We start from the raw sequence: 27267 nt of genomic DNA, 5'->3' as shown, positions 1-27267 counted from the left end.
TTATATTATTTTTATAAAAATGTAGTACATCGTATGAAAAGTTTCTCAAACTGAATATAAATAAACAATTAAATTTTGCATGAAACGTTGCTGAAAGTGTTTGAAATATGACTGGGATAATTGCTGTTTGAACATTTATGAATATGTACGCAAAAAATTAAAATATCAAAACACGATTGTAAAGAATTAAATAAATTGAATAATTCATTAGTAAATTTTTAATGGCAAATAAAAAAAATGGAAGATTGGTGAAATAAGGGAGACGTGAGAGACCTCCTTGCCCAGTGCCCACGGCCCCTTCGTCTCTCCCTCATCCATCTCCACAGCCGCCGTCTCCGCAGCCGCCGTCCCCATCCTCAGCAGCACAGCACAGCACAGCGCGGGCGGTTGCCGAAGCCCACGCCTTGCCCCTCTCTCTCCCCCGCCTCCGACCCGTCCCCTACCCGAGCAGGCAGCACAGGCAAGAACTCCCCCAAATCCCCAGCCAATCTCGCCCCAACCCCCAAGACCACCGCCGAAAGAATCCTAGAGGCAGTGCCGCCCATGGTCAGCGCCGGCGGCAGGTTCGAGAAGAGCCCCACCGCCGAGAAAGCCCCAGAGGCAGTGCCGCCCATGGTCAGCGCCGGCGGCAGGTCCGGGGAGGTCTCCGCCGCCCAGTTCCACATCTACCAGCCGCCATCCTCTCTCCGTGGCTGGCCCGACGACCACGACACGGAGGCCGCCCTCCGCCACCTCGGCCTCCTCGATTTCGCGCGGCTCCAGCTCCCGGACGGTATCCCCCGGCACGACCTCGTCTCCGATCTGGTCGCCTCCTACCACCGGGAGAACTGCCGCGGCCACGCCTACCTCTGGGGCGTCCGCGTCAGTGTCGACCGCAAGTCCTTCCTCAGCGCGGCAGCCCTCCAAGCCACGGCGGAGCACAAGGTGCTCCCTCCACGGCGCAGGACGAGGAGCACAAGGAGCTCGTCCACGGTTACCTCCGCCGCCTTGCAGTTCATGGAAATCTGGATCCTCCCGCAGTTCCAGGGCAGGGACATGTTGCCGTCGATTGTGTCGGCTGCGATGCGGGAGGTGAAGGCGGAGTTGGCGCATAACGTCGACTGGGGTGAGCTGATCTGGGACCTAGTACAGAATGAGATTCTTGAATTGCCAAAGAGGGATGATAAAAATTCTTACTTTGGGTTGCATCTCCTGAGACTTGTTTGGGTAAACCATCCAGAGGTGTTTGGGTTGAAGGACAGGATGGAAATACTCGCTCGGGTGCAACTTGACAGAATCTTACCGCAGGTAGTCGACAATGTGACGGAAAGAATCCGGTTGGAATTTACGAGACCCAAGAAGATTACGAGATTCTTCCGGGTGCAGCAGCCGCAGGTGGTCAACAACCTGTCCAAACCGGTGGAGTCTGGGGATGAAGCTGCAGCAGTTGTTCAAGTTCAACAGCAATCCATGGTGGGGGATGAAGCTGCAGCAGCTGTTCAAGTTCAAGTTCAACAACAATCCATGGTGGGGGATGAAGCTGCAGCAGTTGTTCAAGTTCAACAGCAATCCATGGTGGGGGATGAAGCTGCAGCAGCTGTTCAAGTTCAAGTTCAACAACAATCCATGGTGGGGGATGAAGCTGCAGCAGTTGTTCAAGTTCAACAGCAATCCATGGTGGGGGATGAAGCTGCAGCAGCTGTTCAAGTTCAAGTTCAACAACAATCCATGGTGGGGGATGAAGCTGCAGCAGTTGTTCAAGTTCAACAGCAATCCATGGTGGGGGATGAAGCTGCAGCAGCTGTTCAAGTTCAAGTTCAACAACAATCCATGGTGGGGGATGAAGCTGCAGCAGTTGTTCAAGTTCAACAGCAATCCATGGTGGGGGATGAAGCTGCAGCAGTTGTTCAAGTTCAACAGCAATCCATGGTGGTACAGAGCTCACCGCTGACCATAGTGCTGAATAATGATGCAAGCGTGGGCAAGAGGAACAGCTTGGAGGCTGCCCTGGCAGAGCCTAGGCACGCTGATACACACAAGCATGGAGTGAAGCATGTGAAGCAGCAGTTTCAGCAGGGCAATCAACAGAATCAGACCTGTAACAGTAACAAGTGTAGTGTACCCAGTGGATTCATAGTGCTGAATGATTATGCGAGGGACAGCATGGAAGCTGCCCTGGTGGAGCCTGGGCAGGCTGATGCACACAAGCATGGAGTGAGGCATGTGAAGCAGCAGTTTCAGCAGGGCAATCGACAGAAGTGGACCCGTAAGAGGAGCAAGCGTAGTGTACCCAGTGGATCAAGAATCTCCTCCGCAAATAGTTCTTGTGACGTTATAGGAATAAAGAGTGAGTTTAAACATGCGCGACTGGAGAACCAACCTCCAAAGGAGTTGCTTGAAGCAGAGATGTTTATCCAGGCAATAAAGGTGCTGAACGAGACACTGTCTGCAGAAACCATCGTACATATCTTGCAGGACTCTCCACCGTCTGGCTCCCCGCTGAAGCTGAGTGGTGCAGTAGTGGAGGTCACTAAATAGGAGAATGGTTCTCACGCTCGAATGTGATCCTGGTGGGATCAGTAACAGGATGTAGATTTGCTCTCATCTCATGAGCGTTTGGCTTTTGGAGCTCGGCATTTGGTGGTCTGTAGCGAGAAGGATTATCTGGCTGTGCTAGCTCTTGGTTGGCTAGTCTTGGAGAACTGGAATCATTGGTTCATCTTCTGGATGTGCTGCCCTAAAACCTGGAGCCAGAGTACTTCATATGAAAAAAATGATATATTTGTTGGATGTTTGTACTTTTTTGGGAGTAGTCAGCATGTGGATGCTCGGGATTTCCAGGTCTGATCCTTATCTTGATTCCTGTTACTTATTAGTACTATTCGTAGAGCATGTCATTTCGGATGATGCTTGTGTCTTGAACACTCTGTGATTATTCTGAACTGTGAAGTATCTATGCTATTTTAGTTTTTCTACTGATTGTCCCTGCTGTCAAAATTTACTTTCGTGTTGCATCATGAAGAAGCAAGAATGACAGTGTTTATGATGCGATATTCAGTCTTGGTTTGTTGAAATATGACATTTCTGTTGTGGAAGAATGACAATGTTTATGATACGATATTCAGTCTTGGTTTGTTAGAAATATGGCATTTCTGTTGTTGAAGAATGACAGTGTTTATGATGCGATGCTTGGTTTGTTAGAAATATGGCATTTCTGTTCTTCAAGTGGTTAGTTTGGATCTTTTCTTCCATAATATGTTTATATGTCGTTGCTGAGAAGTAATACGGTGGTATAATAATATTTTAATTACTGCTAGAAGTTCGTATCATGGTGCGATCAGTATTGTTCGTACTAATGAAATAAAGCATAAAAATATGATAACATTTATCATAAATCTAGCAATAGTATAATTTACCATAAATCTAGCAATAGTATGACCAATGTAAATGCCTATGTATTTATAATGTAATGACGGTCTAAAGATAACTTTGACTAAATGCCTTCTAGAAAGTTGTGTATTTGTGAATGTAGATAGTAATTACTCGTCATGAATTATCTCCAAATAAAACCTTTGCCTAGCTGGAGTAGCTCATCATGAATTAGTTTGCAGTCTGCAGGAAAATTTAGCAATTAGTTGATGCTCGTAAACTCCGCCGCCATGACTGGCTACAAGCTGGCATTACAAGTGTTCTCCTGCTATATATTTAATGGAAACCAAAAGACATTCATCATCATCCATCTTGCAGGTCCATCTCCATCTCCCCTCCTGGTCCGCGTGCTTCATCATCGTTCTTGTCGTTGCTTCTGCAGCCAACTATGACTGTAGTATGCCGTTGGGGGCGATGACTTCGCACTGCAGGGATGAACTCACATGGCTTATATCTACCGGAGAAGAGCATTATTGGTTTTGAATGCGGCCAGCAACTTAAATGTGTCAACGAAGCAACATGTTCTTCCCTGCTTCACATTGCTCTATTTTCATATACATGAAGATGCAATTTGTCACTCAGAATGTGATCCTGGTGGGACCTTGTAATAGGATATCTACTAGAGTAGTAGATTTGTTCTTGTCTGGTTATCGTTTAGCTTTTGGAGCTCTGCCTTTGTTGGTCTGCAGTTCTTCATTATCTCGGGTGTCAGAAAATTTGGATGCTTGGTTCGTCTTTTGGATGCTTTGCCATAAAATCTGGAGCCAGAGTACATCATATGAACAAAAAATGATTTATAGTTTCTTGGGAGTAGATAGCATGTGGGTGCTCGTGATTTCCAGGTCTGATCCAAAAGCCAAAGGCTGAGCATGTCATTTAGGATGGTACTTACGATTGTCTTGCACATCCTATGAATATTCTGAACATCTCTGCTGTCCAAATTTACTGTAAAGATGAGAAATTCAATCTTGGCATGGTCTTTGAGTTAATTTTGTTAAAGACATGTTATTTGTTGTTTTAAAATCCATATGCAAATCTTGCACATCCTGTGAATATTCTGAACTATGAAGTATGTATGCTATGCTATTACGAAAGAGCTCAGATGCTCGCTATATCTACGCTGTCCTTTGGCTCTAAGATTTGTTCACGTCATAGTATTGCCATATGTACACGCGATGGTATTTCAAATTTGGGGGACACAGCTGGCCCACATCTGTTTGTTACTCCCTCCGTCTCATAATATGAGAACGTTTAGATACAGGCTCCGAACCATCATCTACATGTAGTTTGGTTGCCCACATTAAGCCCAACTCGCATATTCTTCATATCGTAAATTGCACTAAGCCCAGCCTGCATCTGAAAAAACGGTCAATTTAAACGTTCCTAGTGAGCCAGGTTGAGGGCGCTTAAGTTTCGTGCTGACCAGTTTCTACGTGCGAGCCAGACAACCAAACAACATATGCTACTTAGCCCAGGAAAAAAAATTATATGAGACCAGGAGCATGATTGGTTTGATGCCAAAAATTGGCATGCCAACATTTGACAAATGCCAAATATTGGCTAGTGCTTGGTTGGTTACCAAGTTTACTTGCCAACCTCACAAGAAGTTGTCAATTATGGCAACTTTGAATATTGCCAATTGTTGGCTTGCCAAGTATTGGCAATGCCAAATGTTGGCATCAAACCAATTATCCTCCAGGTCTCACGATTAGCAGGTGAGACCCGTCCTGATGGATGACACCTGGTCTCATAGAATTCTTTTTTCCTTAGCCCGCTAGAACCTGGTTGGCCTTAATGCAGACTACCAAACGCGCCCTTAATACCTCGGCTGTGTTTCCGATGCCTCCCACCTGCCAAGCTGTCTTCTTCTACAAACATCTCACTGAATTATAGTTGGGCGTCCGGCTCTTCATCACCAAGCCTAGTAGATCCAAAGCTATGTCTGCGCCATTATTCTAAATCCAAAGCTTTTCCCGCTCAACGGTTCCGAAATTCAAGATTCAAACTCAAGTTCAGGTGTACAGATGGTTCACGGCTTCACGCCATGTTTCAACTATTTTCTGAACGCGGTCTGGTTTGCGATCTGAATGCAGTCAGGAAACCTCAGCGATATTTAGTCGACAGTGTTACCATGTTTGGTCAGCCAACCCAAGACGCATATCAATTCATCTGCAAAAGCTAAGATGTGGCAGTACCTCCGTAAACATAAAACATTCGACAAGATCTCAAGATTAATTGGAAAACAGATGGCAGTTCATCGTTCTCAGGAAAAATCGCTATAAAATCACGACAGCACGGCTCACGAAGTACGGTGACAATCAGTACAACTTGTAATGGTGAAATAACAGCTTCTGTGTGACAAGAATAATTATCTAAGTGTGAAGTTGCTAGTGCATACAAAATACTAGGATTCGGAGTATGCAAAGTCAGTACAAAAGCACAAAAGTACAGAATGAAGGTGAAAAGAAAGCAAACCCGACAAAAATGAATGCAAAGAAATTGGGTCATTTGCTCCTACTTTGTGCTAACAACTTTCAAAATGCACTGAAAAACAGTACAACCCAGTGGCTTTTGATTTAGATTATTGGAAGTCACAAAGGAAGAAGAAAAGGCAGATTTTCTCCAGACTTGAAATCATATCTGATTCTGATAATAGTGCAATTATCCTTTTGGCTTTTGGCTACACATCGTAAAATAGTTGTCTAATTTACTGTCACTTTAGAAATCCATTTAAATGTACATCATACCGCTATACATCAGTTTCAGAAAATAAGGAGGATTACTAAAATATAGATTAGTCAAAGAATCGAAGCTTGTAAAAGTCGTATGCTTCATCCAAAAGAATCGAAGTCCAATGGCAATAGTCGAAGGCTTCACTCAAACAATCAAAGCTTGTTCCTAGTGCAGGGACAATCACATCATCTCCTGGATTTTCCGCAAAACCATGAATTGCCTTCTCCAGTGCACTAGTGCGATTACGACAAGGTGACCTTCCTGGTGCGGCAGCACCGATCCTCACTGTGCACGCAAGACCAGATATGCCATCAGCTACAGATATAAATATATGACAGCAGCAGCAGCCCATTTTTAGTTACGGAGTCACAATCACACAAAACCCGCTTCATGAACTAAGCTTTCAAAAATAAAAATACTGCCGCATTCCAGCTAACATTTTTTCAAGTCTTTTATCAGTGAACATGAACTACATACCTCATTATATTGTATTATATCAGACTAGTAGTTTCAATACAGCACACAACAAAATAGAAATCCCAATTATGGACAGCTTGCCACATTCTCTGTCAAATTTGTACTTCAGCCCACACTAGCTCCACTACTCATATCAGCAACCACTGTCGATATAATTATGGATGTTAATTCATAGACAGCCTTAAGTTGCTAAAGCTTATTAAACTGTGACCATGTATTTAGGATACTGAATATGTAATCCAAATTTTAACCTGTGCAATGTCATATTTTTTAAAGTACAGTGCAAAATTTTGCAACTGCATTATGTATGCCATCCACTGTCTAATGACACTCAACCTGAGTTCACCAAGGTTCATATGTTTGCTACAGTTCATAAATTGTACATATCCACATCTTAATTCTTACATACATAAGTGCTAAGCTAGTCCCAGGGTAATCAAAATTCCAAGATGTGCAACCACAACTATTCTGCTGGTCCACATGTAATGGCAATTGCATTTCGTGTTTCTTCAGACTGCACAGCTGAATAAATTCATACCTTCGAGTCCATGCTGGGGCTTTTGGGTCGATCTAACAAATCGAGTAATCGACTGCTCGGATGCTTGCAGTAAACCATCGATTTCAGTATCGACCACGCCATCAGCCGCACAGATCTGGCCTTCCGCACTCATTGCCGCCATGGGCGGCAGCGGATCTGCAACGGTTGCGACCACTGGCAGTGTAGTGGCTCCATGAGTACGTTGCCATCGTTAACGTCCTCCAGCACGGTGGTTCTGCTTAGAAAAAAAATTAAAATTGAAGACAGAACTCAGGCAAAAGCTATACCTAATCCGAGGCCAATAGAATACAAGCACCGCAGAATCATACCTTTTAATCGATTGCATCAGAAATTCCATCTTCTGCGCTAGCCTTTGTTTCCTTCGAATAGAAGCTCCGCCGCCCATCTAGCCTCACTCGATAATAGGAAAAACCAGGAGCCGGAGGTAGGAGAGAACTCTGCCCAGCAACCCATCCCTCCATTTACTCAGCTACTGAGGCCCTAAACGAGCCACGGATCAGGACGGGAATGACGGCATGAGCCACGGCCCTGTTTTGAATCGTTAAAGGAGGTGCTCCTTCTGCATTTCCCCCTTTTCCAGTGAACAACAGCCTGACACAGAAAGTAATGCACCGCATCCCAATGCTATGACGAACTGCCCAGATAAAGAGCACATATGTGCTCGAGTTCAGAAACAACGCTTCCATGCTATTATAGCTTTTCTACTGAACATCCCTGCTATCCAAATTTACTGTAAAGATGAGAGATCCCTGCTGTCCAAATTTACTGTAAAGATGAGAGATCCAATCTTGGGCATGGTCTTTGAGTGAATAATTTTGTTAAAGACATGTTATTTCTTGTTTTAAAATCCAGATGCTTTGCGTCTAAAAATCCAGGATGGATGAGGTATGAAACAAACTGGCATATGGTACAATGTAACTTGGGTTGAAAAGTGTAGAATCAGCAGGAACTTGAGTTGAAAGTGTACAATCAGCAGGAATTAATCATCAAATTAGCCGGACTGTTTTGCTAGTTGTCAATCAAATTAAAACTAGGAAATTCCCAGTGAACCAAGCAGATGCAATTGAAGATTCCATGGTCCAGATCCCACTGAAGAAGCACCAACCAGAAGAACATTCACTTTTAAAAAATCAACTCCACAAGAAAGGTAGGCAAACTGTTTGTTCAAGTTCCCAGTTCAGAACCTTCAACTCTGCATTGTTTTAGTCCATAGCAACAATTCCTAACCTCTCTCCGCATATCGAGTCATCAACATTATCCAACTAGAGTCAGGAGGCCAGTACTGTTAAGTGTCAACAGAGAGCCAGCAAATTAGGCGTGATCTTTCTTTATCAACAAATTCCAAAGTTTGCGTATACCAAAAACTAATTTTGGATAATGTTATCTAAAATAGTAATACATCATAAATCACCTATCATATCATTTGTTTTCCACCAAATCTTATTTCCATTGTCTAGCATAACAAATCATCGATCCTCTGATCATGAAACATGCCCAACCAAAATATAAAAAGCAGAAAGGTAATATATTCTGGGTGCATGATGGAAGGGCAACATGAGCTAAATTTTATTGTCTCATTTTAAAGTGTAAAGCATGGATTGCAGAATTGCACACGGAAATTAAGGAGACGTATGTCCAGAGCAGGGTCCGCACGGACCTTCGGATCAGCACCCCCGAGCATCAAATAGAGGCAGAAAGAAATCCATGGTATGTCAAAAAATTCAGTTGCTAGTTTGCTACTACACCATGCTTCATCACACACTTACTACCACACATCAAATGTCTGCGGTACAATTAAGATAGTTAAACTGGCAGATCAGGTGGAAAGCATGGTGCAAATTTGAATTTTTGGAACAATCATTTGGTTGTATAGTTTACTTGTAGTAGTTCATAGATTATAATATGTCAATTTTGAGGTAAGGTGACCACATGGCAAGCAAGATGTCATGGAGCAAATTTCAGTGGACAACCGACGAAGTAGAGTGCTAATTGGGTGTGTACTCAATCGAGCATCCAGAGCTTTGCCTAGTTTCTTTCCCTGTCAGACATCACTTCCCTTCTCCTTGGAAGGAAGTGTCGAATGTTAAGCTTCATGGCATTTTGGCAAGGCCAACAACATTAACTTTTGGTTCATTAGCAGTACCTTAAACTGATCTACAAATGTGGTACATAGAATGAGTAAGGAGTGAGCTCGCCAGGTTATGTGGCATGAGTGTGGTGAGATGAGATGATAATGCTCTCCAGGGAAAAAAGTGATGCCAAAATAATTCAGTTCATTGGAGCTAAATTTGAGAGAAAGATGAAATACTTGAGTAAAAAACTAAGCACAAAATCTTCCCCTCAATCTGCTTGGATTTTGTCAAAGACATAACAGGCATAGATAAAACAAAAATCCACAGAAATAAAGCTGAGAATTTATGGGGATCAAATCAAGAGGAGGGAGGGAGGGAGAGATGTGGGTACCTGCGAGGCTGCAACAGGGCATACGTTCCATGTGAGCAGCTGCAACGGCCGCCTCTGCGCTTACAGAAGTTAAAGTAGCAGCATTTTGTTGCGGCGCAACTTGACATTTGAACTCGAATTACAATAGAACATAGCAGGTCTACGAAAATGAACAAATGTACATGTGGGCAAGAGAAACAGAGCAAGAGACAAGGAGAACATAACACTAACAGAACATATCACAAATGAGCAAATGTACCACTTGGGCTAGAGGATGTGCTTCACAAGGAACTTCACGCGCCGCCATGATGACCTGGCCGCCGCTAATGAGTCCATCACTACTCGTAGCCCCGCCTTGACCACCGCCAAGGCCTTGAGTGCAGCTGCCACCCACGCCGCCGCTAGTCAGAAGGAACTTCGCACGTCGCCATGATGACCTGGCTGCCGCTAACGAGTCCATCACTACTCTTAGCCCCGCCTTGACCACCGCCAAGGCCGTGAGTGCAGCTGCCACCCCCGCCGCTGCTAGTCAGCCCAATCCAGGCCGGTCCCCCCCCCCCTCGACCACCCGAATCGCTGACTCATTCCAGGTTCACCTTTCCCGACAAGGAGCCACCCGCCCTTTCGTCGCTGGAGCCTTCCATGTCGGCTAGGTTCACATACGACCTGGCGAGGGGCAATACCCGCTCACGCCCAAATAGAACTGTTGAGATGCCCATTACCAAAATGGTTGGTGTATTCTTATCCAACGCTTTTGATGCAAACAAGACCGTGTGGGATATCATCGATCCATGCAATTATTTTCATGACGGTTATCATCTCTGGATACTCAATACAACAATAGTTGCCCGATTTTGCCATCAAGCATGCTCGCCGAAGATGTGTCTGATGTACGGGGACGAACATATTAACTGTTTTAGCAAGCATGTGGTGGCAGTAATGTGGATGCTCCACATAGTTGCAGCTTGTCGGGTTTGACCACACGCCAAAGATGCGGCTAGCCTTCACCCTACATCGGTTTACAATGGTACGCCCCCTCTTACTACATCATATGGAAAATTGTAGTATTGAGTTGATTTCTCTTGCCCAAGCAATTGCAGTTTGTATTGAAATTACGCTTCTCTAGCCCGACAAAAATAGTTCAGTTTCAGTGTTAATGTGCAAAAGATATAATCACCATAAATATTGAAAAAAATCTGAATATTCTAAAATATTGCTATCATGGCAACTTTAGTTTAATTCAAAATAAAGATATATCTACTAGTGGTCGTTATGTTTCTTCTTCGCAGTTTACCCTTCTATTGTTTATCCAAAAGATATAACCACAAATAGAAAAATCTGATTCTTCTTTTTCCTCACAACGTTGAGCAATAATAACCACCATAAGAGTATGCTAATAAGGCATATTCCCTTACTGATAATCCAAGAGTTAATGTTTCTTTTCTTAACTGACAAGAACAGAAAACCAAATTTAGGATGTCTCTGATTTTGTCGGCTTCTATAAAGACAGTATAATGCAACACGATTACACGTCTTCTACTATGCAGTCACCTATACTTATGGTTCTCTTTCCCTCGAAGTTTATTTCTACTGTTATGAGACCATAGTGCATCTGAAACTATTTATCAAGCTTCAGTCAACCCATAGGCTTTGAGGTAAGTTTATAACGTTATTTGTTTGTTCTCAGGTATATAATCCTAGTTTTTGGAGAAACACGCACAATCCAAATCAGAGCCGTCATATGCTAGATTGTGTCGTGCAAATAAAGGGAGCTATATCGAGGGGGGTTATCTCGATGGGATTACAGTTCACTAAGAAATCCGAGAGTATTTGCCTCTAGAAATGAACATTGGGCCCAGAACATCAGAACTGTGCGTGTCTTTCAACAAAGTTAGAACTCAATTTTTTTTCTAATATTATATAAAAGAATGGTGGAGCTTCTTAAGCCGGGAGCTAAGCAATCAAGGAGTAGTATATCTGGTAGGTAGGAACATAAGTTGTTGCTTTGGTAGTGGAAAAAATAACTAACAGAAACCATGACTATGTTAATCAGGCAACCATGTTAAGTAAACAAAACCCCTCTTTTATCTAGTAGGCAGGAAGATAGGTTGTTGAATAGACTGCAAGAGAACTGGGAAATAATGCAAAAAACAAACTGATAATATTGTACTAAGTGATTTACAAAAACGGTCAAGCATTTCCATACCTGATGATTTCATGAACCTTTTATATCATATTGTATTCAGGAGCGTAGCTTTCAGACCAAACACCTTATAAGCGCAGTTCCAGATGACAAAAATTGTGTCGTATTTCAGGTGCACTGATTTTTAATATTGGAGCTGAGACCTGTCACGAGCAGAGTTAAGGCGTAATCTATTCCACTAAAAAAACAACATATTTCCTGTTTTGCTCAGTACAATTTCATTATCACAGTTGAGACCTATCTTGAACAGAGTTAAGGCATAATCTATTCCATTAATCAAATGTTTTCCTGTTCTGCTTAGTACAATTTCATTATCACAGCTGAGACCTGTATTGAGCAGAGTCAAGGCATAATCTATTCCATTAATCAAATGACCTTTTTCCTATTCTGCTCAATACAATTTCATGATCCATATACTAGCAATTTTTATCAACACAAAATTTCTGGAGATTAGAGCAATTATGCAAGAAGGAAAGCAATGGAAATATTAATGATTTGAAAAATAAACAAAGCAGGGTCAAAAGAGACGTCACACTTACATAGTGATTGCTTCTGCAGCTAACATCTTCTATCACAATCATCATAGCACCAGAATGCACTTGATCATAGTGCGGTCCATGTCAACTTGAGATCCTCGATAGTTGATATACAAATGCTCAAAGATTGCCCCTTTAAACCCAAACCGAGGTACATATCCCCAATCCATGTGGCTGCACATAACAAGTGGAATTTAGAAGGATATCGCTGGAACACATAGCCATAGGCAGGCAGGGAATGGCTGACTGAACATGTGACTTGTCCGGTCATCCCAGCGCATTGCATGCTACTGAGCTGTGCAGTTTACCCAGTAAATTAACCAACCCCACACAATCGAGCAACAGATCGGTAGAAGAACAGCTGCTGCATAAACCGTGAACCACACAACTACTGCATTGCCATTTAGTTACCAAATGGCGGTGCAGAGTAGATCTATAGCAGCAACAGTCTGGATTCTGAAATTCTATAGCCACTTCACTGCATCCAAGGCCGCTAATCTTATTAATCGTTACTACCATATGGATTCGCTTGTCCTAACAACGCAATGTAATGTATTGTTGTTCATGGCAGCATGTATGGTTGTTTTGATTCTTGAAGGGGGGATGTGTGGTTGGTTCAGTACCTTTCTTGGACGCAGTAGTTGTGGTCGGGGGAGCAGGCGTTGTCGAGGTCGTCGCAGGGCTCCTCCCCACCGCTGCCACCATCCATGGATTTGGATACTCAGATCAGAAACAAATGACAATACAATCGATGGATACCAGACAGGAGTTGAAGGGCACGCACAGTCGTCGTTGAGGGTCGCGCAAGCGGAGGCAGCAGCGGAGACGTGGCCGCGGAAGCGCCGGCAAGGAGGAGGATCTACGACCTCGGGGCACTCCGCCTGAGCGCCGTACAGGAGGGGGCTCGCTGTCGTTCCGCGCCCAGCCATCCACGGCGCCGTCGTCCTGCCTGGTGCGAGGGGACGGGCGGCGCCGTCCTGCTCCATCCCCGCGAGCTGAGGCGAGCAAGAACTGGGCGAGGCCGCGGAGATTCTCCATCTCCGTGGCGTCTAGGGTTTCGCGTGGTCAATATGGCCGGTTTGGATGGAAGCCGAACCTGACCCCCTACTCCGCTGTGAATCGTACACGAACCACGGAACCAGGCGAGCGAGGAAGATAGGTGTACGCGTGCCTGAGTGCGGGGAGGGACGGCGGACGAAGAATTCGGGACGGCCGACGGCGGAAGCGACGGGATGTGAGAGACGGGGATGAGGGGAGACGGCGGCGGCGGATTGTGTTGGAGACGGACGAGACGGACGATTGCGTGGGCTACTGGGCTGGGTTTTCCTTTCCTGTGTTGAAGAACAACTTTGGTAAGTGGAGGCCACGCACCAACGGTCAGAAAAAATAAATACTGCAGCGCCTTACTGTAGCTTCTGCCTTCACTTACCAAAGAGGGAACCTTATTATTTGAAACTTTTGAACCATTTTTGGAATTTCGAACATTTTTTGGAAAACCTGAACAAAAAATCAAACATTTTTTTAATTTTAAAACATTTATTAAAAGTGTGAAGAATTTTCGAAACTCCAAACAAATTTTGAAAAGCATGCAGAATTTCTAAAACCGTGAACAAAAATTTGAAATGCTGATATTTAAAAAAATGAATATTTATTGAAATATTTGAACATGTTTCAAATTTTCGAACCTTTTTGAAAAACATGAAAAAATATTTGAAATTCTGAACATTGTGTTTTAAAACACGAACAAAAATTTCTAATCCTGAATTGTTTTCAATATGCAAACAACTTTTGAATTTATGAAACAACAAAAAGGAAGAAAAAGAAACATAAAACACAAAAACGTAAAAAATAAAAATAAGGAAACCATAAAAACAAGTAAATAGAACAAAAAAGAAAACAAAAAAAGCAGCCAGGAACTGGGAACCATCTAGAAGGTTCCTAAAACCGTAACAAAATGCATCTGCGTACCGCTATAAATTAGGGACTGGCCCATTGCGCTCGCTGTTGCGAACCTCCTATGCGATGACACGACTATTTGACGCAAAATGCATCAAATAGTGAATTTCTAGGAGGCGGGCGACGTAAAGAAAACTGGCACAAACAAACAAATTGGAGAAACAAACCTTCTTTCATATCTCTACTACAATCTATATCTATACCTTTTTTATATAATTTCATCCCTCTTTTATTAGCAAGTGATAATGGTTGCATCGTTCAACGAGGAAGAAACTTCAATGGGGCATCATCCATCCACACGCAAGAAAGAGCTCTCATGGGCATCCTAAACTAGCTCATGAGCTACGCCATTATAAAAAAAATGAGGAAACTTGCAAGCAAGATTGTAGTAGTCATGGAAAATCACCGTCACTATCCCCATTGATCAGCCTTCATTCTTCATAGTTTCCATGGCTTTTAAGTTGTCCGAGTTGATCATCAACTTGTTGCATCCCACTTTTGGCCACAAATAAACCCTAACGCAATGCCATAGCTTCAGCAAATAGTACATCTATACACATGTCAATCTTTCAGTTAGCATCAGTTAGTAAATTACCAGATGAATCACGAAGGACACAGGTCCAAATCGATGCACATTTTATGTGGTCTTGATCAAAAGCTGCATCCGCATTAACTTTTGACAAAACCAACTGGTGGCTTAAGCCATCCATCTTTCTTTATCATTGCCTTTGAAGCTAATGAGGCGACAAAATTCATTGTTAAAGCTTTGATGTATGATACTATTTTATTATAATTATGTGTTTGCTCACCATGGACAATTTCCCTTCTTTCCCATAAAAAATGCCAATAGGCGATGGCTATTATTTCATGTATATTATTTTGACCGAGAAGACCAAGCTCTTGTATCGGAGTCTGAATCAAAAAATCCATTACAGCTTCATCCGCCTATCGATGTTGCACGCCCTCTTGATATATAATCTCATCCAACCATAAAAGACGCCATACCTCGGCTGCTTTGTTGCATTTAAATAGTAGGTGAGTTACATCCTCTGCACCTGCATTGCACATGGGCATTGTCTAGAAACCATAGTGTGTCGATTGGGAAGACTGACTCGGTAGGGAAGCGTCCTTGTTAATGTCTCTACATGAAAAGATTTTCACCTTAGTTGGGAATTGTAGTTTCCATATTTTCTCCCAAACTCCATTCAGACACATAGACTCGATTCCCTTGTACTCCTCAATTTCTAGCCACGTTTGTGAAGGAAATATGCCCTAGAGTCAATAACAAATTAAGTTATTATTTATTTCCTTATTTCATGATAAATGTTTATTATTCATGCTAGAATTGTATTGACTGGAAACATAATACATGTGTGAATACATAGACAAACAGAGTGTCACTAGTATGCCTCTACTTGACTAGCTTGTTGGTCAAAGATGGTTATGTTTCCTAACCATAGACATGAGTTGTCATTTGATAAACACGATCACATCATTAGGAGAATGATGTGATTGACTTGACCCATTCCGTTAGCTTAGCACTTGATCGTTTTAAGTTTACTGCTATTGCTTTCTTCATGACTTATACATGTTCCTATGACTATGAGATTATGCAACTCCTGATTACTGGAGGAACACTTTGTGTGCTACCAAACGTCACAACGTAACTGGGTGATTATAAAGGTGCTCTACAGGTGTCTCCGATGGTACTTGTTGAGTTGGCATAGATCGAGATTAGGATTTGTCACTCGGATTGTCGGAGAGGTATCTCTGGGGCCTCTCGGTAATGCACATCACTATAAGCCTTGCAAGCAATGCAACTAATGAGTTAGTTGCGGTATGATGCATTACGGAACGAGTAAAGAGACTTGCCGGTAACGAGATTGAGCTAGGTATTGAGATACCGACGATTGAATCTCGAGCAAGTAACATACCGATGACAAAGGGAACAACGTATGTTATTATGCGGTTTGACCGATAAAGATCTTCGTAGAATATGTAGGAGCCAATATGAGCATTCAGGTTCTACTATTGGTTATTGACCGGAGACGTGTCTCTGTCATGTCTACATAGTTCTCAAACCCGTAGGGTCCGCACGCTTAACATTCGGTGACGATCGTGTTCGGGAACGTAGTAATTTCAAAAAAAATTCCTACGTACACGCAAGATCATGGTGATGCATAGCAACGAGAGGGAAGAGTATTGTCCACATACCCTTGTAGACCGTAAGCGGAAGCGTTATGAGAACGCGGTTGATGTAGTCAAACGTCTTCACGATCCGACCGATCCAAGTACCAAACGCACGGCACCTCCGAGTTCAGCACACGTTCAGCTCGATGGCGTCCCACGAACTCCGATCCAGCAGAGCTTCACGGGAGAGTTTCATCAGCACGACGGCATGATGACGGTGATGATGTTGCTACCGACGCAGGGCTTCTCCTAAGCACCGCTACGATATGATTGAGGTGGGTTATGGTGGAGGGGGGCACCGCACACGGCTAAGAGATCAATGATCAACTTGTGTGTTCTAGAGTGCCCCCTGTCCCTGTATATAAAGGAGCAAGGGGGGAGGCCGGCCGGCCCTCCTAGGGCGCGCCAGGAGGAGGAGTCCTCCTCCTAGTAGGAGTAGGACTCCCCTTTCCTACTCCTACTAGGAGGAGGAAAGGAAGGGGGAAAGGGAGAAGGAAGGAGAGGGAGGAAAGGAGGAAAGGGGGGCCGGCCCCTAGTCCAATTCGGTTTGGGCTAGGGGGGCCGCGCGCCCTGCCTCCTCTCTTCCACCACTTGGCCGATGAGGCCCAATACTTCTTCCTCGTATTCCCGTAACCCCCCCCCCCCGGTACTTCGAAAAATACCCGAATCACTCGAAACCTTTCCGATGTCTGAATATAGTCGTCCAATATATCGATCTTTACGTCTCGACCATTTCGAGACTCCTAGTCATGTCCCCGGCCTCATCCGGGACTCCAAACTACCTTCGGTACATCAAATTACATAAACTCATAATACTGATTGTCACCAAACGTTAAGCGTGCGAACCCTATGGGTTCGAGAACTATGTAGACATGACCGAGACACGTCTCCGGTCAATAACCAATAGCGGAACCTGGATGCTCATATTGGCTCCCACATATTCTATGAAGATCTTTATCGGTCAGACCGCATAACAACATACGTTGTTCCCTTTGTCATCGGTATGTTACTTGCCCGAGATTTGATCGTCGGTATCTCAATACCTAGTTCAATCTCGTTACCGGCAAGTCTCTTTACTCGTTCTGTAATACATCATCCTGCAACTAACTCATTAGTTGCAATGCTTGCAAGGCTTAAGTGATGTGCATTACCGAGTGGGCCTAGAGATGCCTCTCCGACAATCAGAGTGACAAATCCTAATCTCGAAATACGCCAACCAAACAAGTACCTTTGGAGACACCTGTAGAGCACCTTTATAATCACCCATTTACGTTGTGACGTTTGGTAGCACATAAAGTGTTCCTCCGGTAAACGAGAGTTGCATAATCTCATAGTCACGGGAACATGTATAAGTCATGAAGAAAGCAATAGCAACATACTAAACGATCAAGTGCTAAGCTAACGGAATGGGTCAAGTCAATCACATCATTCTCCTAATGATGTGATCCCGTTAATCAAATGACAACTCATGTCTATGGCTAGGAAACATAACCATCTTTGATCAACGAGCTAGTCTAGTAGAGGCATACTAGTGATACTCTGTTTGTCTATGTATTCACACATGTATCATGTTTCCGGTTAATACAATTCTAGCATGAATAATAAACATTTATCATGATATAAGGAAATAAATAATAACTTTATTATTGCCTCTAGGGCATATTTCCTTCAGTCTCCCACTTGCACTAGAGTCAATAATCTAGTTCATATCTTTATGTGATTAGTTCACATCTCCATGTGACTAATACCCGAAGGGTTTGCTAGAGTCAATAATCTAGTTCACATCGCTATGTGATTAACACCCAAAGAGTGATCATGTTTTGCTTGTGAGAGAAGTTTAGTCTACGGGTCTGCAACATTCAGATCCGTATGTATTTCGCAAATTTCTATGTCTACAATGCTCTGCACAGAGCTACTATAGCTAATTGCTCCCACTTTCAATATGTATCTACATCAAGACTTAGAGTCATCTAGATCGATGTAAAAAGCTTGCATCGACGTAACTCTTTATGACGAACTATTTTATCACCTCCATAACCGAGAAATATTTCCTTAGTCCTCTAAGGATAATTTTGACCATTGTCCAGTGATCTACTCCTAGATCACTATTGTACTCCCTTGCCAGAATCATGCTAAGGTATACAATAGGACTGGTAAACAGCATAGCATACTTTTTAGAACCTATGACTGAGGCATAGGAAATGACTTTTCATTCTCTTTCTATCTTCTGCTGCGGTCGGGTTTTGAGTCTTTACTAAACTTCACACTTTGCAACACAGGCAAGAACTCCTTCTTTGACTGTTCCATTTTGAACTACTTCAAAATCTTGTCAAGGTATGTACTCATTGAAAAAACTTATCAAGCGTCGTGATCTATCTCTATAGATCTTGATGCTCAATATGTAAGCAGCTTCATTGAGGTCTTTCTTTGAAAAAAAAACTCTTTTCAAATACTCCTTTATGCTTTCCAGAAAATTCAACATTATTTCTGATCAACAATATGTCATTCACATATATTTATCAGAAATGTTGTAGTGCTCCCACTCACTTTCTTGTAAATACAAGCTTCACCGCAAGTCTGTATAAAACTATATGCTTTGATCAACTCATCAAAGCGTATATCCGACTCGGAGATGCTTGCACCAGTCCATAGATGGATCGCTGGAGCTTGCACATTTTGTTAGCACCTTTAGGATCGACAAAACCTTCTGGTTGCATCATATACAACTCTTCTTTAATAAATCCATTAAGGAATGTAGTTTTGACATTCATTTGCCAGATTTCATAACATGTGGCAATTTGCTAACATGATTGGGACAGACTTAAGCATCGCTACGAGTGAGAAAATCTCATTGTAGTCAACACCTTGAACTTTGTCAAAACCTTTTTCGACAAGTCTAGCTTTGTAGATAGTAACACTACTATCAGCGTCTGTCTTCCTCTTGAAGATCCATTTATTCTTAATGACTCACCGATCATCGGGCAAGTCAATCAAAGTCCATACTTTGTTCTCATACATGGATCCCATATCAGATTTCATGGCCTCAAGCCATTTCACGGAATCTGGGCTCATCATCGCTTCCTCATAGCACGTAGGTTCGTCATGGTCTAGTAACATGACTTCCAGAAAGGATTACCGTACCACTCTCGTGCGGACCATACTCTGTTTATCCTACGAGGTTCGGTAGTAACTTGATATGAAGTTTCATGATCATCATCATTAGCTTCCTCACTAATTGGTGTAGAGATCACTAGAACTAATTTTTGTGATGAACAACTTTCCAATTCGGGAGAAGGTACAATTACCTCATCAAGTTCTACATTCCTCCCACTCACTTCTTTCGAGAGAAACTTCTTCTTTAGAAAGGATCCATTCTTAGCAACAAAGATATTGCCTTTCAGATCTGTGATAGAAGGTGTACCCAAGAGTTTCTTTTGGGTATCCTATAAAGATGCACTTTTCTGATTTAGGTTTGTGCTTATCAGGTTGAAACTTTTCACAGAAGCATCACAACCCCAAACTTTAAGAAACGACAACTTAGGTTTCTAGTCAAACCATTGTTCATACGATGTCGTCTCAATGGATTAGACGGTGCCCTATTTAATGTGAATGTAGCTATCTCTAATGCACAACCCCAAAACGATAGTGGCCAATCGGTAAGAGAGATCATAGATTGCACTATATCCAATAAAGTACGGTTATGACGTTCGAACACACCATTATATTGTGGTGTTCCAGATGGCATGAATTTGTGAAACTATTCCACATTGTTTTAGTTGAAGACCAAACTCGTAACTCAAATATTCGTCTCTGCGATCAGATCGTAGAAACTTTATTTTCTTGTTATCATGATTTTCCACTTCACTCTGAAATTCTTTGAACTTTTCAAATGTTTCAGACTTATGTTTCATCAAGTAGATATACCCATATCTGCTCAAATCATATGTGAAGGTCAAAAAATAATGATACCCGCCGCGAGCCCCAACACTCATCGGACCGCATACATCAGTATGTATTATTTCCAATAAGTCAGTTGCTCGCTCCATTGTTCCGGAGAACGGAGTCTTGGTCATCTTGCCTATGAGGCATGGTTCGCAAGCATCAACTGATTCATAATCAAGTGATTCCAAAAGCCCATCAGCATGGATTTTCTTCATGCGATTTACACCAATATGACCTAAATGGCAATGCCACAAATAAGTTGCACTATCATTCTTAACTTTGCATCTTTTGGATTCAATATTATGAATATGTGTTTCACTACGATCGAGATTCAATAAACCATTCACCTTGGGTGTATGACCATTGAAGGTTTTATTCATGTAAACAGAACAAAAATTATTCTCTGACTTTAAATGAATAACCGTATGGCAATAAACATGATAAAATCATATTCATGCTTAACGCAAACACCAAATAACATTTATTTAGGTTCAACACTAATCCCGAAAGTATAGGGAGTGTGCGATGATGATCATATAAATCTTGGAACCACTTCCAACACACATCGTCACTTCACCCCCTAACTAGTCTCTGTTCATTCTGCAACTCCCGTTTCGACTTACTAATCTTAGAAACTGAACTAGTATCAAATACTGAGGGGTTGCTATAAACACTAATAATTAAAGTACACATCAATAACATGTATATCAAATATACCTGGGGCAGTTCTGCTTCCAGTGACCAGTCCCTTTGCAGTAGAAGCACTTAGTCTCAGGCTTAGGTCTAGACTTGGGCTTCTTCACTTGAGCAGCAACTTGCTTGCCATTCTTCTTGAAGTTCCCCTTCTTCCCTTTGCCCTTTTCTTGAAACCAGTGGTCTTGTCAACCATCAACACTTGATTCTTTTCTTGATTTCTACCTTCATCGATTTCAGCATCACTAAGAGCTTGGGAATCATTGAAGGAAAAATGCCCCAAAGGCAATAATAAAGTTATTATTTATTTCCTTATATCATGATAAATGTTTATTATTCATGCTAGAACTGTATTAACCGGAAACGTGATACATGTGTGAATACATAGACAAACAGAGTATCACTAGTATGCCTCTACTAGACTAGCTCGTTGATCAAAGATGGTTATGTTTCCTAGCCAAAGACATGATTTGTCATTTGATTAACGGGATCACATCATTAGGAGAATGATGTGATTGACCTGACCCATTCCGTTGGCTTGGCACTTGATCGTTTAGTATGTTGCTATTGCTTTCTTCACGACTTATACATGTTCCTATGACTATGAGATTATGCAACTCCCGTTTACCGGAGGAACACTTTATGTTCTACCAAACGTCACAACGTAAATGGGTGATTATAAAGGTGCTCTACAGGTGTCTCCGAAGGTACTTGTTGGGTTGGCGTATTTCGAGATTAGGATTTGTCACTCCGATTGTCAGAGAGGTATCTCTGGGTCCACTCGGTAATGCACGTCACTTAAGCCTTGCAAGCATTGCAACTAATGAGTTAGTTGCGGGATGATGTATTATAGAACGAGTAAAGAGACTTGCCGGTAACAAGATTGAACTAGGTATTGAGATACCGATGATCGAATCTCGGGCAAGTAACATACCGATGACAAAGGGAACAACGTATGTTGTTATGCGGTCTGACTGATAAAGATCTTCATAGAATATGTGGGAGCCAATATGAGCATCCAGGTTCCGCTATTGGTTATTGACCGGAGACGTGTCTTGGTCATGTCTACATAGTTCTCGAACCTGTAGGGTCCGCACGCTTAAAGTTTCGATGACAGTTATATTGTGAGTTTATAAGTTTTGATGTACCGAAGGTTGATCTGAATCCCGGATGTGATCACGGACATAACGAGGAGTCTCGAAATGGTCGATACATGAATATTGATATATTGGACGACTATATTCAGACACCGGAATGGTTCCGGGGGTTATCGGATATATACCGGAGTACCGGGGGGTTACCGGAACCCCCCGGAGGTTATTGGGCCTCATGGGCCCAATTGGTGGAAGAGAAGAGGCGGCCAAGGGGCAGCCGCGCGCCCCTCTCCCCCAAGTCCGAATTGGACAAGGAGGGGGGCGGTGCCCCCTGTCATGGAATTGTCACGACAGATGTCCTAGAGCAAGGACTTAGTCATAGGGCCATCGCACTAGGAAGCTTAATGGGGTTAATCGGGACAAAGGACACACGGGAGAGTTTTTATACTAGTTCGGCCCCTTACGATGAAGGTAAAAGCCTACGTCTAGTTGGGATTGGTATTGCTGAAGTTTCGATCTCCAAGAGGCTCAACTCGCCGGCTTGGTTATCGACTTGGTTGTTTCTTGTCCTAAACCGTCGCCGGGTCGTCCCCTTATATACACGGGTTGATGCCTGGTGGCCTACAGAGTCCCGGCCGGCTCATAATCGTGTCCGGCTCGGTGACTTCCTTTACATGCCTTTCTTTACAAGTCTTTCCTTACATACGGCGGTTTACAGTATCAGGCCTTAAGCCGGCCCCAGGCCTTTGGGCCTTCTATATGTTTAGTAAACTATCATCTTGAATGTTTATCGGGCTTCTTACGTAACCCGTCATTAGGGCTGACCCGGCCCCTCCCGGGCGGGTCATACTGGTAGTAATATCCCCAACATTAGGCCCCAGGTTGACTTTGAACTTTGTTCTTTGTCAATCTTCAATACTTAGATGGAATTCATCCTCTGTCTGAAAACTTTTGTAACCCGCCGTGACGTCATCTTCTGAAAACACAAAAAACTTTCATGATGTCATCTTCCAACGGATCTTTTATTTTTTAATACCTTTCGAGAATCGAGGCGCCCGTTTAGTTGGATAATCATTATTCGGGTCTCCTTGATTTTCGCACCCGCCTGTTCGCGTACTCCCTTATAAATAGGCACGACCTAGGTCTTTTTCATTCTCCCCCTTCAGTCGTCTTCCTCCTCTCGCTGTTTCGCTGCCGCTCGAGCTCTACCGCCGCCACCGCAGATCCCCTCGTCTTCTTCACCTCAGGCCGCTGCATCAACCTGATTTGACCAGAGAAAACGCGATGAACCTCCGTAGTAGCCCTGCATCTGTAAGTCCCTTTCCTTCTTTGCCTTAGATCTGCATTTCAGCTTCTCGAGTTCGTCGGTGTTCGTCACAGACTCTTGGTAGATTTCACCTCCGATGCCCTTTCCTGATCGTCGGATAGTGTAGAACTGCCGCGGTAGCTGTTTGGTATTCATTTTTGATAGCAGTAGATCTATTTCTCCTGTATAGATGCTTTGTTAGCTGATAAACTCATCTGCACTGGGTTTTTAGGTCTAGAATATTTTGTTTTTGGGACAGCCATTTGATCCAAAATAGTAATGATAGCTTGGTGAAACTTGTTTATGCCAACACTTAGCTGAATCTGCTTTCTGAGAAAATCTGTAGTCGTGGCGGCTTACCACTTCGGCTTTCTTTTCCTTATATGTCATTAGCCCTTAGCTTAAGCCGCCGTTACTTGTTTTACAACTTCAACCTTTTGCCGTAAATTGAAACGGCATGTTGTTTTTCCTTTTTCCAGTCCCTTGCACATCATGCTGTCAAAGACACCCACCATCTGCAATTGGGTCCCCTCAACCATAACCGAGGAGCGTCTGAAAGAGTTCTTCCTCATTGGATTTCTGCCCTCAAGAAACATCATGTCTTATCGTGCTCCTGACCCGGAAGAAGAACGACCCAATCCAAAAGACGGCGAGGTGATCGTCTTTACTGACCACATGAACCGGGGCTTCTCACCGCCCGACTCAAAGTTTTTCAGAGAAGTTCTTCACTTTTTCAAACTCCATCCTCAGGATACTGGGCCCAATTCCATATCCAATATTTGTAACTTCCAAGTGCTCTGTGAGGTATATCTTCAGCAAGAGCCGACTGTGGAACTATTTAGAGAGTACTTCTATCTGAACCGGCAGAACGAGTGCACCAATGGCCTTAGCTTAGAACTTGGAGGCATTTCAATTCAGCGCCGGCAGGGTGTGGTTTTCCCTCTCATAGTTTTACCAAGTCACCCAAAGGACTGGAACCAAACTTGGTTTTACTGTCAGGACATCTCACCCGCCAACGAGAAGCCACTACCGGGTTACCGCCCTGATCGTCTTGACACCAAGTTCGCCCTGCCAGATAAACTTACCATTGCTGAACACAAGAAGCTGCTTCCATCTATCAGAAGAATCAACAGTTTGTTAGGGAACGGTTTAACCGGAGTCGATCTAACCCGCTGCTGGATCTCATGGCGGATTATTCCATTAAGCCGTTGTTCGAAGTTGATGTATGAATATGGTGGAGACCCGGACGACTCTCTCCGTCATACCCCGGTTCCACTAACCGAGGAGGATGTTGTCGCAATGTCAAATGTTCTGGTGAATGCGAAGTATGAAGATTGTAGTGTTGTTGGGTTAAATCCCTTCTGTAAATTTAACCCGGTACCAGAAGTAAGGATATTCTGATCTTTTTCCCTTTGTATTTTGTCCAGTCGTATTGTTTATCATTGATCCTTCCTCTTGTCTTTGTAGGCCAACTCTGACTTTTGGAAAGTGAAATATGATCACGAAGCTGCCAAGAAGGCGAAACTTGCCGCCATGAACGCCAAGAAATCGACCCGGAGGACGACGACGAAGAAGAAAACTACTATTGAAGATTTAATGAAACTTGATGACACGTATGACTCGGAGGTAGCCCTTGATTCCCTTGGCCAACTTTTTAACAATCTTATTGACACTGATCCTTACTAGGATGACATTGGGGCCAGTCAGGCCGGGGAAGCATAGGTAACTATCATTTCCTCCGACTCAGAGCCCTTACCAAGACACAATGTTCGACGAGTGATCCGTAAAGTAAGGTTTTCTAACCCCTTAGCTCACTTGGATCCCAACTTTCATTTGAAAAAGCAGCAACATGAAAACCGCTGTGAAGTTGAGATTGAAGATGAGCCGGCTGTCGTCCTTCAACAGACCCCTCGAAAACGCCCGACCGAGGTTTACTTATTACTGTCCTTAACTTGTTTTAATGAATCCTGCTCCTTGTACTTCTTTTAACTCCTTTCTTTTACCTTTTCAGGAGGTGTCTCGTTCCTCAGGCGACTCATCACAAACACAATTTCCGGCTTTCAAGACTGCTCCTAGGTAATCAAAAATCCTCTTTTCTCCCGGGTTGATCAATTGTATCTTGACGCTGACTATCCTGCAATATTTTTTCCTTAGTGGCGAGGCTAAATCGAAGAAGGCGAAGGCAGCAAAACCGGTGGAAGACCCGCCAGTACTAGCATCTGACCTGGCTAGGCCGCCTTCTCCATTAACTGCCGCCCCAGAAGACCCACCTATTGTTAAAGAAGTAAATCCTCCGGAGCCGTCCCTTGACAAAGCCACTATGAATCCTTCTACAGCTGGACCGTCAAGCTCAACTGACCCGCCGTCTCCACGTGTTCAAGATGTTCAAATTACTGGGAACCGCTTTGTTGAGCCGGGGAACCCAACGGTGTTGGCTCGGTGCACAGCAAAGCAAGAAGCATTGGAGAGGCAGAAGGTTCACTTTGATGTTGCCAATTATGACCTTCTCAATGCCAGTGATATCTTATCCGGCTATCTCAGTCATGTACACTCCAGTCGTGAGTCTGAGATCGAGATGGTCAAGCAGCTTCAGTTGAAGTATGAGGTACGTTGTTTCCTGTTTACTAATATTCCTTCAGCCCCCAAGCCTTCAGATTATGAGAGAAACTGAATAACCTGTAGGCTTAAAGTACAGTCCGAGACTTTTACCTCTGAATCTTTGCCTGATATTGATAGAAACAAAAACTTCACCTATAGTCCCCAAGGACCGGTTTATTTTGACCATCAATGAATCGGTACTTTAGAATTTAAAATCGTCTTCAAAATACTTAATACTCCGGTTTAACCTTGATAAATTTGCTGAACTGCGTACATTAGCCCCCAAGTGCCAAGTGCTGTTACTTTGTAAGGGACTTGGGACTTTAAGTATGTTTGCGATGAGTCGTAAAAATTTGATTTGGCATACATTAGCCCCCAAGTGTCAAGTGGTTTACTCGTAAAGTACTTCGAGACTTGAATCTTGAATTTGGATATTTGAATTTGAAACCAAGTCTTGACTTATCCGGACGTTTCACAGAATGCCTTGTCGGAATTGAACTCTCAATTGTCAGACGCAAAGACCCGGCTAGCAAGTCAAGAGTCCGAAATCAAATCTTCCACTTCCAAACTGCAAATGAGCTTTTCTGCAACGGAAAATTTGAAGACCAGCTTTGCTACCAAGGAGAAGGCTTGGGAAAATGAGAAAACACTCCTGACCCGACGAGCTGAGACAGCCGAAACAGCTTTGAAAGAAATTTCAACAGAGCTGAACAGTTTGAAAGGCCGGGTGTCTCAGATGGTCGCTGCTATCTTTGGTAAGCTGCCTGATTTTACCTTTCGTATAATTTTCTGTCAAACCAGAATATGATCCGCCAACTTACTTTGTTAAAAATATATGCAGGTCCGCGAAGTAAAAATCTGAGCCAAGACCCGTTGATTAAACTAAAGGCAGTATACACCCTGGTTGAACAATTGTATATTGGTGCACAACGGGCTCTGGCCGCTGTCTCTCCTGCAAATCAAGGACCCAACCGGCTTAGCGATGTCCTGAAGAAGCTGTCCATCCTTCTTGCTAGATTCCAAGAAGTAAAACGCTCCTGCGCGCGAGCCAGAGCTTTGACTGCCCTAAGCTGCTCCAAGGCTTGGGTGCCAGACCTAGACCCGGCGGACATAGCAAGAGATTACCCTAC

At 43.3% G+C, this 27267-nt stretch overlaps 1 protein-coding gene and 1 long non-coding RNA gene across 7 annotated transcripts; one reads left to right on the top strand and one right to left on the bottom strand.

Moving 5' to 3' along the window:
* Positions 1 to 270: 270 nt before the first annotated feature.
* Positions 271 to 4407, top strand: LOC125521444. Of its 3 annotated transcripts, none has more exons than XM_048686495.1 (3): positions 277 to 1452; positions 1555 to 2820; positions 3727 to 4407. In XM_048686495.1, the coding sequence occupies exons 1-2, from the start codon at positions 544 to 546 to the stop codon at positions 2515 to 2517; spliced, it is 1872 nt and encodes a 623-aa protein (XP_048542452.1). In that variant the 5' UTR covers positions 277 to 543; the 3' UTR covers positions 2518 to 2820; positions 3727 to 4407. The 3 variants fall into 3 exon arrangements, with proteins under 3 accessions (XP_048542454.1, XP_048542452.1, XP_048542453.1); XM_048686496.1 differs by having other exon boundaries at positions 277 to 1967; positions 2136 to 2820; XM_048686497.1 differs by having other exon boundaries at positions 271 to 2820.
* A 1601-nt stretch (positions 4408 to 6008) lies between these two features.
* LOC125521445 lies at positions 6009 to 13679 on the bottom strand. 4 transcript variants are annotated; one of them, XR_007289280.1, is made up of 8 exons: positions 13143 to 13675; positions 12982 to 13053; positions 12362 to 12532; positions 11826 to 11965; positions 9641 to 9694; positions 7486 to 8459; positions 7157 to 7391; positions 6009 to 6426 (listed from the first exon to the last, which is right to left on the bottom strand). It is a non-coding gene; the product is annotated as an uncharacterized LOC125521445 (long non-coding RNA). The 4 variants fall into 4 exon arrangements; XR_007289278.1 differs by having other exon boundaries at positions 9641 to 11965; positions 13143 to 13678; XR_007289279.1 differs by having other exon boundaries at positions 7486 to 9694; positions 13143 to 13678.
* Positions 13680 to 27267: the final 13588 nt, after the last annotated feature.

Source organism: Triticum urartu, chromosome 7 (genome assembly GCF_003073215.2).
Source record: "Triticum urartu cultivar G1812 chromosome 7, Tu2.1, whole genome shotgun sequence".
Classification (NCBI taxonomy): Eukaryota; Viridiplantae; Streptophyta; class Magnoliopsida; order Poales; family Poaceae; genus Triticum; species Triticum urartu.
This window is presented reverse-complemented; position numbering and strand designations above follow the sequence as displayed.

Excerpts from the sequence above, each read along its gene's own strand:
- LOC125521444 (XM_048686497.1), top strand. The coding sequence starts at position 544 with ATGGTCAGCGCCGGCGGCAGGTTCGAGAAGAGCCCCACCGCCGAGAAA.